The 14129-nt window shown below is 44.4% G+C and overlaps 1 protein-coding gene across 3 annotated transcripts in view; it reads right to left on the reverse strand.

Moving 5' to 3' along the window:
- PLAC9 (placenta associated 9) overlaps window positions 1-14129 on the reverse strand; it is a 60903-nt gene that overhangs the window by 15664 nt on the left and 31110 nt on the right. For all 3 annotated transcript variants that reach the window (XM_077453961.1, XM_077453959.1, XM_077453958.1), the window contains exon 2: window positions 6437-6528. In XM_077453961.1, the coding sequence (XP_077310087.1) occupies window positions 6437-6528 (92 nt within the window). The remainder of the gene's footprint in view (window positions 1-6436; window positions 6529-14129) is intronic.

Consider the following 14129-nt stretch of genomic DNA (forward strand, 5'->3'; position numbering starts at 1 on the left):
GTGTCCAGTATGACATATATTATCCAGTATAAAATATATAATACACTACCAATAATAGTGATACTATCTGCCACATGCACACCCAGCATACATTAGACATGACACATTCAGAGGCAAGTAGGGGCAATTGAAGCAATTAGTGTCCTGGCAGATGATGTTTGTATACACTGGGACTCTTAGTTTTCCAGCAGGTCACACACGTGACATTACCTGTGTGAGGCTCACCAGCCATCCAGGGTCCTTCATCAATATGATGCCACCAGAGATGGGGGAGCACACGCTGTGACATCACTGACAGCTCCAGTCACCTAGCACCACACCACTGAGGTCAGCGAGGTGGTCAGCCTGCCCTGAAAGTGATATGTCAGGTAGAGTAGCGAGTCCGGGAGGTGGCTGCAGTGAATTATGTGTTTGGCAGGTGAGGGGGAGCTATGTACTGGGGAGGGGACAAGGTGCCTACCTCCTCGAACCCGCCCAAAATGTCCATGAACTCCCAGTGTCGCCGTCCTCGCATGCCATGCTGCAGTTGACCTCCTCTGCAACCCTCATCCCCCCAGTTGTATTGGCCACCCGTGGAGGTTGCTGCTTTCTCCGGATTGGCCAGCAGAGAGTCAGTCAGCTCTCCAGCCCCGTGTAAGATGCTGGCCTTCAGCCCCTCGTGTTCCCCGGCCAGGCTAGTAAGGAAACCAGCAGCCGTAGCTTCTCCCTGAGCGTCTGCCTAGTTCACCTAGCGGTAGCGCTGGCACTGCATACATAGCTACAAACATGTACACTTGTATAGAACTAAAGACAGAAATATCTGATGGCAAGTGACAGTGTGTGACAGGCCCAATCTTAGAATCATTATTGTTACATGTTACATGGCCAATACACGCTACCACTGTTGGAAGGCAACATGGTCTAATGTCATATTTCTGAAGTTTCTACATATCTGTTTCCTATTCCCAGAGAAGCAAGCCATCATTAGGCTGAAAAAACAAAACAAACCCATCAAAGAGATAGCAAAAACATTAGGTGTGGCCAAATCAACTGTTTTAACAGAAAGAACGCACCGGTGAGCTCAGCAACACCAAAAAACCCAGAAAGACCACGGGAAACAACTATGGTGGATGACCAAAGAATTCTTTCCCTGATGAAGAAAACACCCTTCACAACAGTTGGCCAGATCAGGAACACTCTCCAGGAGGTAGGTGTATATGTGTCAAAGTCAACAATCAAGAGAAGACTTCACCAGACTGACTACAGAGGGTTTGGCACAAGATGTAAACCATTGGTGGGCCCCAAAAACAGGAAGGCCAGTTTGCCAAACATCTAAAAAAGCCTTCACAGTTCTGGAACAACATCCTATGGACAGATGAGACCAAGATCAACTTGTACCAGAGTGATGGGAAGAGAAGAGTGTGGAGAAGGAAAGGAACTGCTCATGATCCAAAGCATACCACCTCATCAGTGAAGCATGGTGGTGGTAGTGTCATGGTGTGGGCATGTATGGCTGCCAATGGAACTGGTTTTCTTGCATTTATTGATGATGTGACTTCTGACAAAAGCAGCAGGATGAATTATGAAGTGTTTCGGGCAATATTATCTGCTCATATTCAGCAAAATGCTTCAGAACTCATTGGACGGCGCTTCACAGTGCAGATGGACAATGACCCAAAGCATACTGCGAAAGCAACCAGAGATTTTTTTTTAAGGGAAAGAAATGGAATGTTATGCAATGGCCAAGTCAATCACCTGACCTGAATCCGATCGAGCTTGCATTTCACTTGCTGAAGACAAAACTGAAGGGAAAATGCCCAAAGAAAACACAGGAACTGAAGACAGTTGCAGTAGAGGCCTGGTAGAGCATCACCAGGGATTAAACCCAGTGTCTGGTGAAGTCTATGCGTTCCAGACGGCAGGCTGTAATTGACTGCAAAGGATTTGCAACCAAGTATTAAAAAGTGAAAGTTTGATGGATGATTGTTAATCTGTCCCATTACTTTTGGTCCTTTAAAGAGTGTGAGGCACATATATAAACTGTTGTAATTCCTACACCGTTCACCTGATTTGGATGTAAATACCCTTAAATTCAAGCTGAAAGTCTATATATATTTAGCCATGTGGAGATATTTACATTCTGTTATTTCTTAAACTTATTGCAGTCTATTACATTTAGAGACACTAGGTGGTGCTGTGCGTCTGTAGAAAGATATTGTGACTTTAGCTGTGCAAGCAAGTTTCTTCTTCTTACATACATCTGAAATATAAGTTTGTACCAATCTAACAAGATATGGTGAAGCAGAATATTTCATATATAGAAGTATAACAAGAGGAAGTATCAATTAGGTGGTTTTAGTGTTGCGCAAATGGGAAAATTCAAGAGAAGAGGGGAGAGAGTGGGGAGTGGGTAGAGAGGGAAAAACAAGGGGGGGGGGGGGGGGAGGGGAAGAGAAGGAAGGGGGAGGGAGGGGGAAAGAGAACAGATGAGTATACAGGTAAAGGATAGAAGGGTCAAGATCAAAGAGTGCTAATGCGAAATTGGAAGTGTCTTGGTTGGCGCAGAGGTACTTTATACAATAACAAGAGGAAGTAAATAAGACAAGTTATTTTGGCCCAGTGGGCCAAAAGCAATCAAAAGAAGCCCCACTGAACCAGAAGGATTTTACATTGGCAAAACATTTTGCTAACGCATGTAATGTGCGTTAGCATGCACTATGTTTAACTGTGAGTCACTAAAATGGAACGTTTAGACAAGTGTAAAGTGCCTATGAAATAACAGAAAAATACCCACTGATCTGTCGTAAATGCACCCAGAAACGATTTTCCTATTGTGCTTCACTGTGAATGGCACTCCAATGCATTCTACAGTAGAGCCCCCATCAGCATGACATCTGCACACAAGCAAACATTTTTGGAGCCTTTTTGAAATGCTTCCTTAAAGTGTATCTGTGGTCAAAATATCAAACCATATATTCATATCCACGTTGTATTTTCATTGTTTCTAGCCTTGCTCTATTAATCTGAATGATTTTGACACATCTACTTGCTTGAATTCTGTGACACGTATTCACTATGCTCTGTGAGAAGGCACTGCTGCGTCACACATTTCACAGAGCCTGCCTCCTGAACTAGAGAAGAGTTGTCTCTGGTGGTGGAGCCAGTAGGGAAATCACTGCTTGCAGGCAGTAAGGTACCATGGGATATCCATAGCTCCTGACTGTCCTCCTCATTTGTCCTTCATTTTGGTCTGATCTCTATAGCTGTATATAAAATGCACTTTTAATCTTTCAAAGAGTGTTCCCCAGTGCTAAACCTTTCATCCAATTTCTAATATGCTGCATTTGTAAATGTCAAAAGCCAGTGTAGCGGCGGGCTCCTGAAGAGCACGAGCTATGTTTTAAAAGTTAAAGCTTTACCCAAACTACAGTTTGGTTTTGGCCTATTTGACTAAATTTGGCTTCGGTGTCAGTCTGACTAGACTGTGAGATGTTCAGCCTGGCCACAGGGGGCACTGTCTCTGGTGGCGGGCGTGGAACTATGGTCAGGTTAGGTGCTTGAATTATTCCCTCTTGGAGTCAGGTCAGTGGGAGTGGCCCTCCCGCTGTGCTCTCTGGGAGAGGGTATTTAAGACACGGATGTCACCTGGTTCGGGGTTACAGTCCAGTATGCTGTGCTGGGTATATGGTCCTGGTCCTCCTGACCAGCCCCCGGGAAGCCTATGGCCTGGGGTGTGGTTCCACCCGACTTTGATGCCTCTGGGCTGGCTAGCCCAAGGCAAAGGAACTAAGGAAGGATTCTGAGGTGGATGGGTGCCGTCTCCAGTCCGGGAGAGACCCAGTGTACTTCGAGCATTCCAGAGGAGGACTCTTTAGAAGAACACCACGCGAGGTTGGTTTTCTTAACAAGAGCCGGGAAGGGCTGAAGTAACCGAGAGAATCCGGTCTTGGGGATATCACCAAGTGGGCTGAAAGATCCAGGTATCCTACAAGTGTTCTACCGCTTAGTTTCCCTACATGTTCTGCAACAACGTCGGTGATAAAGACTTTGTTCCTGAGTAAGCACCTTGTTGGCTGCTAGGCCTTGTGAGAGAGCGACTGACCAATCTGAGTGTGCATCCAGCTGCGAATGGCTATTCTCTGGATGCAGTCAAAGTAAGCAAGTTCCTTAAAGTTTATAGACTTTGACATTGAGAGTACCTGAACTTTCCTTCCCAACCCTCTGATCCCAAGTTAAAAGACTGTTCAATGATTGACGTTTGCAAATAAAATCCATTCAACTGGATCTATTGTCAGTCTCAAGTTGCTAGGCCATCTACCACGGGACATCCTCTAGAGGTGTCACAAGGAGAACGGAAGGTAACGGTAAGCCCAAAAATAACCAGCAGCTCCTTCAGAGGTTAGTACTACACCAGTATAAAGGAATAATAATGGTTAAAGAAAAGCACTTGTGGATTTAACTAGTTTATTTTGTATAATTTTCCTTTAAGGGGGTGTGTCCTATGTCTACATACTTTTGCTAATAGGTGTCCCTCATTCCCATTTTAAAAAGTTGGAAGGTATGGATATCATGGATATTTTACCATGGGTGCAATTGTGCACATTGCTACACCTGAACGGCCTTTGTTACATTAATATTTAAAGGGATTCTAAAGATTTTCTTGAATAACAAACATGTTATACTTACCTGCTCTGTACAATGGTTTTGTGCAGAGGAGCCCTTTTTTGGATCCCCTGCCAGCGGTCCTGCCGAGTGCCCCCATTAGCAAGCCCCCCCCTTTTTGTCCTTATTGGCTCACCGGTGCTGTGAGAGACACAGGAGATGGGTTATGACTAAGACCTTATAGGCTGAAATGCGTCAACTGTCTTAATCTGCGTTTGTTCACTGTGGCTAATCATATTGCTGGATTGGGATGGGGCTCAGGTAAAATGGGGTGGGGGGGGGGGGGGAGAGGGGAACGGGGAGGGAGCTGCACCTAGAAGTTTTTTTTTAACATGAATGCAAAGAATGCCTTTAGAGCCTCTTTAAGTTAGAAAATAACATACAGTACCTAAGTATTTATACTCTAATGATAGTATCCCTTTCAAGCAGCCACATAATAAATTCAAGATCAAGAGCATACATGACATCAAACTAGCAGGAAGAGGAGCATCATTCGTCACAGTAAAAAGAGCTTTGAAATAAGCCATCCCTGACCATTCTAGCTGCTTGTACTGTGAGGTCATTCATTCTAAAATATCACAAAAACCGTTCTAAAATCAGGTAGGTTTCTAATAGCTTAGAAGCAACTGTTGTGTGTTTACATTTGGAGGCTGCGTGGATTCTGGTGCAAATCAAAGTAAGAAAAAAAGCTCTTTTCCCTGCACTGCAAAGGTTAAAGGGATTGTAAAGCTTTGTTTTTTATTTTCTAAATAGGTTCCTTTAAGCTAGTGCATTGTTGGTTCACCTTTTCCTTCGATTTCCCTTCTAAATGTTTTTTTTTCATTGTCTGAATTTCTCACTTCCTGTTTCTCCTCAGTAAACTTCACACCATCATCCGAGCGGTGTTTAGTCAGCCAGAACAGTTTACTGAACAGCTTACTGAGGAGGAACAGGAAGTGAGAAATTCAGACAAAGAAAACAAAGAAAAAAAAACATTTAGAAGGGGAATCGAAGGAAAAGGTAAGTGAACCAACAATGCACTAGCTTAAAGGAACCTATTTAGAAAATAAAAAACAACCCCTTTAAACGCACGTATATTATAAAACAAATTGCCCTGTTAGGAAAAAGCTGCTAACACATCAACCGATAGAGATTGACAGATAAAGTAAAATATTAGATACAGTGCAGCGCTAATAATGTGTATAAACACCCATCACCATATATACATAAGTGAGTCCAATAAGGTAATATATATCACTACAAAATTCCCAAATGGAAGAAAGGGACTCAAATATTATCTTCATTCAAACGGTACCGTTCTTCCACTTTAAAATAAGCACACCTCTGTGCTCCATCACCACCTGCTCTACAGAACACGCTTGCCATTGTGTCTTACCTCTCTTGATTAGAGGATTCATTATACGCATGTGTATAGGATCCCAAATTAAGCAGAATAATCATTCTCCTGTATGGATAATTATTTTGCCCGGCTCCAAGATTCCACCATACCTGCAATTTTTTTCTTACTTTTGGGTCGAAGTCTCCTTAACGTTGCAGCACTTGTATTTTTTCATAAATGCTCATATATGCCTGTGATAGCCCCTGCTGCCTCTTCTCTAAGGTGATCCAGTGGTTGCAGATATCATCCAGTACAATTGCCATCAATGCCATAATTTACAGGCAAACAATTATATTCATAACTGCCCGGAGTTCTGCTTTAACATATTCACAGAGCATTTTTATAAGTCTTGCATAGCTATCATTAGCTTCCACATAAGACAACATTTTTTATTTTTATTTTTTAAAGGGACATTACCTCCTGTACTACATCCAGGCGGCTGTGGAACTTGCGGTGCTCAGTACACCAATCTCCTCTGTCTGTATGGAAAGGGCTTGCAGGCTCAGCAGCTAAGAATGAAAAACGAAAGGTACACTTATTACAAATCCATTATTCTATTATCCATGTATTCTAAAGTTTAGTGATTTTAAAATCCAAGCGATTACATAATTTTACACAGCTTTCCTGTTTATCCCAGCACAAAGAAGTGTTCTGCAGTGTAAACCACAATGACAACAGATTTGCACATAAGGAGTGATTTTGGGCCACTCTTCTTTTTCTCTAAGGTTTCTTGCCTGTCTCTTGGCAATTTGAAGTTTCAGCTCCCTCCATAAATTTGAAATAGGATTAAGGTCTGGAGACTGACTAGGCCACTCCATGACCTTCATGTGCTTCTTCTTGAGCCAGTCCTTTGTTGCCTTGGTGGTATGTTTTGGGTCATTGTCATTCATTGTCATTCAGCATGACAATGACCCAAAACATACTGCTAAGGCAACAAAGGAGTGGCTCAAGAAAAAGAACATTAAGGTCATGGAGTGGTCTAGCCAGTCCCCAGATCTTAATCCAATTGAAAATTTATGGAGGGAGATGAAACTTCAAGTTGCCAAGTGACAGCCAAGAAACCTTAAGGATTTAGAGAAGATCTGTAAAGAAGAGTGGACCAAAATCTCTCCAGAGATATGTGCAAACCTTGCCACCAACTACAAGAAACGTCTTACCTCTGTGCTTGACAACAGGGGTCTTTCCTCCAAGTACTAATTATTTTGCTTGGGGATCAAATACTTACTTATGCACTGAACTGCAACTCAATTTATAACATTTGAATCATGAGTTTTTTCTGGATTTTTAGTTGATATTCTGTCTCTATCATTTAAAATACACCTATGATCAAAATGATTAACCCTTCATTTCTTTTTACATGGCCAAACTTACAAAACCTGCAGGGGATCAAATAATTATTTTCCCCGCTGTATATAGCGCCAACAGTTTACGCAGGGCTTTACAATATAAAAGGGAGACAATATAGGTACAGTACAATAAAATACAAGAGGGTTAAGAGGGCCCTGCTCAGAAGAGCTTACAATCTAATAGGGTGGGGCAAGTGGTACAGAAGGTTATAATTGTGGCAGTCGAGCTGATGGAAGTAATAAAACATTCATTGGAGGCGTGATAGGCTTCCCTGAAGAGATGCGCTTTCAAGGATAACCTGAAGGCAGCCAGAGTAGGAGATAGCCAGACAGGTTGAGGTAGAAAGTTTGAGAGGATGGAAGAGGCTCAGGAGAAGTCCTAGAGCATGGGAGGAGGAGACAAGGGAGCTTAAGAGTAGGTGGTCTTAAAAGGTGCAGAGAGGATGGTTTGGGTGATATTTGGAGATAAGATTGGTGATGTAGCTCCAGGCAGAGTTTTGAATAGTTGTTTATGTTGTAGTTAGTATTTTGAATTTAATTCGCTGGGCAATTGGAAGCCAGTGGAGGGATTGGCGGGGGGGGGGGGGGGGGGCAGACACTGAGTGGTTTGTAAGGTACGTAAGTCTGGCAGCAGTATTCGGTATCATTAAAAAGATAGTCCAGACACTTTATAAATCTCTGGTTTGGCCTCATCTGGGGTATTCTGTCCAATTCTGGTCACCAGTCGTCAGAAAGGGTATGCCGAAGCTGGAGAGAGTCCAAAGAAGGGCAACAAAACTAATAAGTGGACTGGAGGACCTCAATTACGAGGAACAACTGCAAACACTAAATGTATAAACCGCTTGAGAGGGGGCACAATATCTATCTACAAATACCTCAATGGGGATTCCAACATAGGAAAAAAACGATTCAGTTTCAGGGAGTGTAATGCTGCATACACACGACCAGACCTTCTGGCAGACTAGATCTGACTGTCTTCTCGGCGGACTTCTGACGGACTTTCCGAACGAACGGACTTGGACACACACAATCACACCAAAGTCCGACAGATTCGACCGTGATAACGTATGACCGGACTAGAATAAGGAAGTTCATAGCCAGTAGCCAACAGCTGCCCTAGTATTGGCTTTCATCCCTCAGACCAGCATGCAGATGAGCTAATTCTTAGACCGGACTCAAGTCCATCGAAAAAAATTTGAAACGTGTTCTAAATCTAAAGTCTGTCTGATTTTTCTACAGAAAAGGTCAGATGAAGCCCATACATGATCGAATTGTCCGCCAGATTCGTTCCATCAGTCCGGCCCTGTGTACACTGCATTAGAGGACATGGCACCACACATTAAGACTGGAGGAGAAGTGGTTTAGCCTTAAACTGCACAGGGGGGGTTTCACTGTAATGGCAATAAGGATGTGGAACTCTCTTCCGCAATGGGTGGTGGCTGCAGGGAGTATGAATATTTTTTAAAAGACTCTTGAATGTATATTTTAAAGAACACAATTTACAGGATTATGGGAAATAATTATAGACGCTTACACACTACACCAACACAGGTTGAACTGGATGGGCTATTGTCTTTTTTCAGGAGGGAGTTGCAATAGATAAGGCGAGAGATAAGTTGTTACATTTGCTACATTTTTATTAATAATTTCATTTTTTTTTAAATGGCAGCGATCAGCGATTTTTATCATTACTGCGACATTATGTCGGACACATCAGACATTTTTGACACATTTTTGGGATCATTATCATTTATACAGCAATCAGTGCTATACAAATGCACTGATTCCTGTGTAAATGACACTGGCAGTGAAGGGGTTAACCACTAGGTGGCAGTGTAAGGGTTAAGTGTGTCCTGGGGGTGTGTTTCTAACTGTGGGGGGGTGTGGCTGTGTGTGACACATCACTGATCTCTGCTCCCAATCACAGGGAGCAGAGATCAGTGACACTGTTACTAAGCAGAACGGGGAAATGCTTGTTTAGGATCTCCCTGTTCTTCCTCCCCATCAGGCGATCGTGGGTATCCCCGTGGCGATCGAGTCCCCAGGACACGTGACCCGACTCACGGAGCTTGCTGCTGGTGCTTGCCCGCTGGCCTCCTCTTGAAGGGCCACGTACAGGTACATGATTCTGCCTGTACGAGCCCTTCTGCCAACGTATATCGGCATGAGGCAGTCGGCAAGCAGTTAAGGTGTCTTTATCTCCCCTTTGGCGTCTCTCCAGGATCTTTAAGCTCCCAATAGTAAACTCCTGCAAGCGTGATCTCTCATATATGATGGCAACGGAAAGGTAAAAAAGGAACTAGCAGAGTGTAATACTGTAAAACGAAATTTATTTAAAACACAAGCAACTGTTCCACTCACAGGAATGCACTATCCTGGTGCATACAGGTGATGAACTTGAAAATATTCAGATCCGTCCCTGGGGTCACAAAATCGTCTGCAAGTCCTCGGCCCTGCTGCCCTCATTGGTGATCGTGTACTTCCTACAAACGATGCGATGATGTCACAAGCCCCGCCCTGACGTGTTTCTTTGCTCACATGTGACTTTATCAAAGGATATGGTACCCTTTGATAAAGTTGCATGTGAGTGAAGAAACAATTGGCTGACAGGAGAAGCAATGTTATTGGGCTAGGGGGAGGAGGAGAGAGGAGACCTGCGACCGGGGCAAAAGCAGGAGAAGACTGGTGGACCCACCAGTCGCCACTCCAGGGATGGCTCACCATCCGGTTCAGCCACCCAGCACACCCCAGCTCAAGGATGGGATGGGCAGGATAGAGGTAAGGAGGTCATCCGTCTCTCATGGTGTTCCCGTTGCTTGTCTCCCATGGGGGAGGGAGTTTATATGGTGTTCCCTGTGTTCGTCTCCCGCTTCTCATGGAGTCATGGGCTCCAGGCACAGGAAACCTGAGAAAACAGTGGCTCCTTCAGCAGTAAGTGCTACACTTGTATTGCCATGACTTAACAGGTAAGGAGTGTTAGGACATGCTTATCCTGCTGCCATCTTTTAGATTGTAAGCTCTAATGAGCAGGGCCCTCTGATTCATCTTGTACCAACTTGTAATATAACTGTAATGTCTGCCCTTATGTTGTAAAGTGTTGCGCAAACAGTTGGCGCTATATAAAACCTGTATAATAATAATAATAATAATAATAATAATAATATTCCCAGCAGTCAGGACAGTTTTATGATTTAATGTGTCTTTCAGTCCAACTGAGTAAACTTGGCCGTATGAACTACAAACAGGGGCAGACTGACCATTCTGGCACTCGGGCACTGCCTGAGGGCCCCATGCCACTAAGGGGCCCCATCAGAGTTGCCACCCTCAATAAAACCAGGGACAGTATGTAAAAATCTGTGTTTTTAAAAAAATCCCAAGATTATAGCTGCCCCACCTCTCCAGTACTTTTTCAGTGTGTGTATGTGTATTCTGTGTGTGCATACTGTGTGTTTATACTGTGTGTCTGTGTGTGTATACTGTATGTGTGTGTGTGTGTATGCTGTGTGGCCCCATAATATATTGCCTGGGGGCCCCATAATCTCCTATTGCCCGGGGGCCCCATAATCTCCTATTACCCGGGGGCCCCATGAGTTGTCAGTCCGCCCCTGACTACACATATACAAAGAGTATATAACAAGAGACAAAGAGCATACAAAGACTTTACTGACTACCTGTAATAAGTTAATAAGATAATTATTTTGTGGCAGCACATCTCTAATTACTTTAGTACAGTGTCCATAACAATGGAGCATGGATAGTAGACCCCAGAGCATTTGTAAAATCTGTCCTTGTCTGCTTAAGTTTATGCTATCACATAGCTTCCAGCTGGCCAGAGACACTGTAAAACCATTTGTTACTGTCAAGTGATGGGTCCAACATGTTATTTTCTAGTGCTCTGTGTATTAACTATGATTTTAATGTCTCAGCTAACTGAGGTTTATGATTATATCAGGGGGAAACATTCAGCCAACGAGTGCTTGTTATTTAAATTGTTCTGTTCCTTCCAGCTCTTCATTCCCATTAACACCAGAATATCGAGATGTTCTGTCTAAATTGCCTGAAAAATATTATAAAGAGCTTAGAAGAGTGTATAGCTTATTTGAGCACTCCAGCTGTTACCAAACGCCTTTTCCCATAGTCATTAGTCTGCTTTATTCAAGAACAGATGAAGTCTTACAGGTGGTCAAAACTAATCATATACAGCTTCGAGTGCTTTGTGGCTAGGTTTTAAAAAATGAGCTATGATTGTTAATAATCATTTTTGCACCAGTTAGAAAATAAATAGGTATAATTCTTACATATGCTAGGATTCAAATGTTCCTTCAGTCAGCGGTTCGCGGCAAATTTTGAGTGTTCGCGATTCGCCAAACCGGCTGACTTCTGGCGCTGTTCATGCGGCAGCCATTTTTGTTTACATTGTGAATAATTTTGACCCATGACACATCCATCATGGGGACAGCCAATTGAGACATTTCAGCACATGGACAATTGGACATTCCCCCTACCTTATAAATAGACCTGATCTGGCGGCCATTTTACATTCTGTCTTTTGTCAGTGTAGGGAGAGGTTGCTGTGTGGAGCAGGGACAGACTTTAGTGACACAAATCACTAGCTATTAGGTCCACAAAAGTCATTTTAAGGACTGGTATAGGTGTACAGTATATAGGGTTCTGGTGCACTGCTGCTGACTGCTGTGCTGCTGATTGCATAGTGCACTGCTGACCGATTCTGCAGCTATCTTTTGTCAGTGTAGGGACAGGAGGCTGTGTGGAGCAGGGACAGTCAGTTTAATCACTAGCTATTACTATTAGGTCCACAAAAGTCATTTTAAGGACTGGTATAGGTGTACAGTATATAGGGTTCTACACGTATAATATACTTTCTTTCAAATATAGAAAGCCTATTATACTTGACTGCTGACAGATTCTGCAGCTGTCTTTTATCAGTGTAGCGACTGAGGGACAGTCTGCAAATCACTAGCTACTAGGTCCACAAAGGTCCTTTTAAGGACTGGTATAGGTGTACTATTTGGTGTGCAGTATATAGGGGTGTAATACACGTATAAAATACTTGCACATATATAAAGCATAGTATAGTGCATTTACACTGTACAGCATTGTGACTGCTGAGCGGTTCTGCAGCTATACTACAAAGAGGGCTGGTGTCAGTGCTCTCTATCTCGGTGCTGGTGTCAGTGCTCTCTATCACGGTGCTGGTGTCAGTGCTCTCTATCACGGTGTTGGTGTGGTGTCAGTGCTCTCTATCTCGGTGCTGGTGTCAGTGCTCTCTATCTCGGTGCTGGTGTCAGTGCTCTCTATCTTGGTGCTGGTGTCAGTGCTCTCTATCACAGTGCTGGTGTCAGTGCTCTCTATCACAGTGCTGGTGTCAGTGTTCTCTATCACAGTGCTGGTGTCAGTGCTCTCTATCACGGTGCTGGTGTGGTGTCAGTGCTCTCTATCTCGGTGCTGGTATCAGTGCTCTCTATCTCGGTGCTGGTGTCAGTCCTCTCTATCTCGGTGCTGGTGTCAGTCCTCTCCATCTCGGTGCTGGTGACAGTCCTCTCCATCTCGGTGCTGGTGTCAGTCCTCTCCATCTCGGTGCTGGTGTCAGTCCTCTCCATCTCGGTGCTGGTGTCCGTACTCTCTATTACGGTGCTGGTGTCAGTGCTCTCTATCATGGTGCTGGTGTCAGTGCTCTCTATCACGGTGCTGGTGTCAGTGCTCTCTATCATGGTGCTGGTGTGGTGTCAGTGCTCTCTATCTCGGTGCTGGTGTCAGTGCCCTCTATCACGGTGCTGATGTCAGTGCTCTCTATCATGGTGCTGGTGTCAGTGCTCTCTATCACGGTGCTGGTGTCAGTGCTCTCTATCACGGTGCTGGTGTCAGTGCTCTCTATCACGGTGCTGGTGTCAGTGCTCTCTATCACGGTGCTGGTGTCAGTGCTCTCTATCACGGTGCTGGTGTCAGTGCTCTCTACCACGGTGCTGGTGTCAGTGCTCTCTACCACGGTGCTGGTGTCAGTGCTCTCTATCACGGTGCTGGTGTCAGTGCTCTCTATCACGGTGCTGGTGTCAGTGCTCTCTATCTTGGTGCTGGTGTCAGTGCTCTCTATCTTGGTGCTGGTGTCAGTGCTCTCTATCTCGGTGCTGGTGTTAGTGCTCTCTATTTCGGTGCTGGTGTCAATGCTCTCTATCTCGGAGCTGGTTTGGTGTCAGTGCTCTCTATCTGGGCGCTGGTGTCAGTGCTCTCTATCACGGTGCTGGTGTCAGTGCTCAGTCTCTATCATGGTGCTGGTTTCAGACAGTGAGGGAGATAGCAGCAGAGAAGCCAATCAGCAGGCAGTGCCAGCACCATGGCTGAGGATCAGCACTGGACTGGCACCTTCGGACCACCGCAGTGGAGCCCTGCATAGGTGGGGGTAAGGGCCGGGCAGAGGGAGGGGATCAAGCACAGGTTGGCACACTGGGACACTGGCACAGGACTGCGCTGCCCTGACTGTAGCACTGATCATCTCTTGCACCCCCTTCATAGCCTGCCCTGACCTTGCCTCTCCTCCATAGCCTTCATGCTCTCCTGAATTGTCAAAATTTCACAAATAAAAAAAGAATGCTTGTCGTTGTTGATCCCAGATTCACTTAATACTTTTGTTATGTCAGTGTCCATATTATGGGACTATGTGTGCACAGCTAGTAAGAATTTTGTGGCTGAAAATATGACCTGTAGGTTTTTAAGGTTTGCCTGCCATTAAAGTCAATGGGGTCCGC

This window comes from Lithobates pipiens, unplaced genomic scaffold (assembly GCF_037356315.1).
Source record: "Lithobates pipiens isolate NorthernLeopardFrog02 unplaced genomic scaffold, aLitPip1_a1.2 Scaffold_25, whole genome shotgun sequence".
In the NCBI taxonomy this organism is placed as follows: domain Eukaryota; kingdom Metazoa; phylum Chordata; class Amphibia; order Anura; family Ranidae; genus Lithobates; species Lithobates pipiens.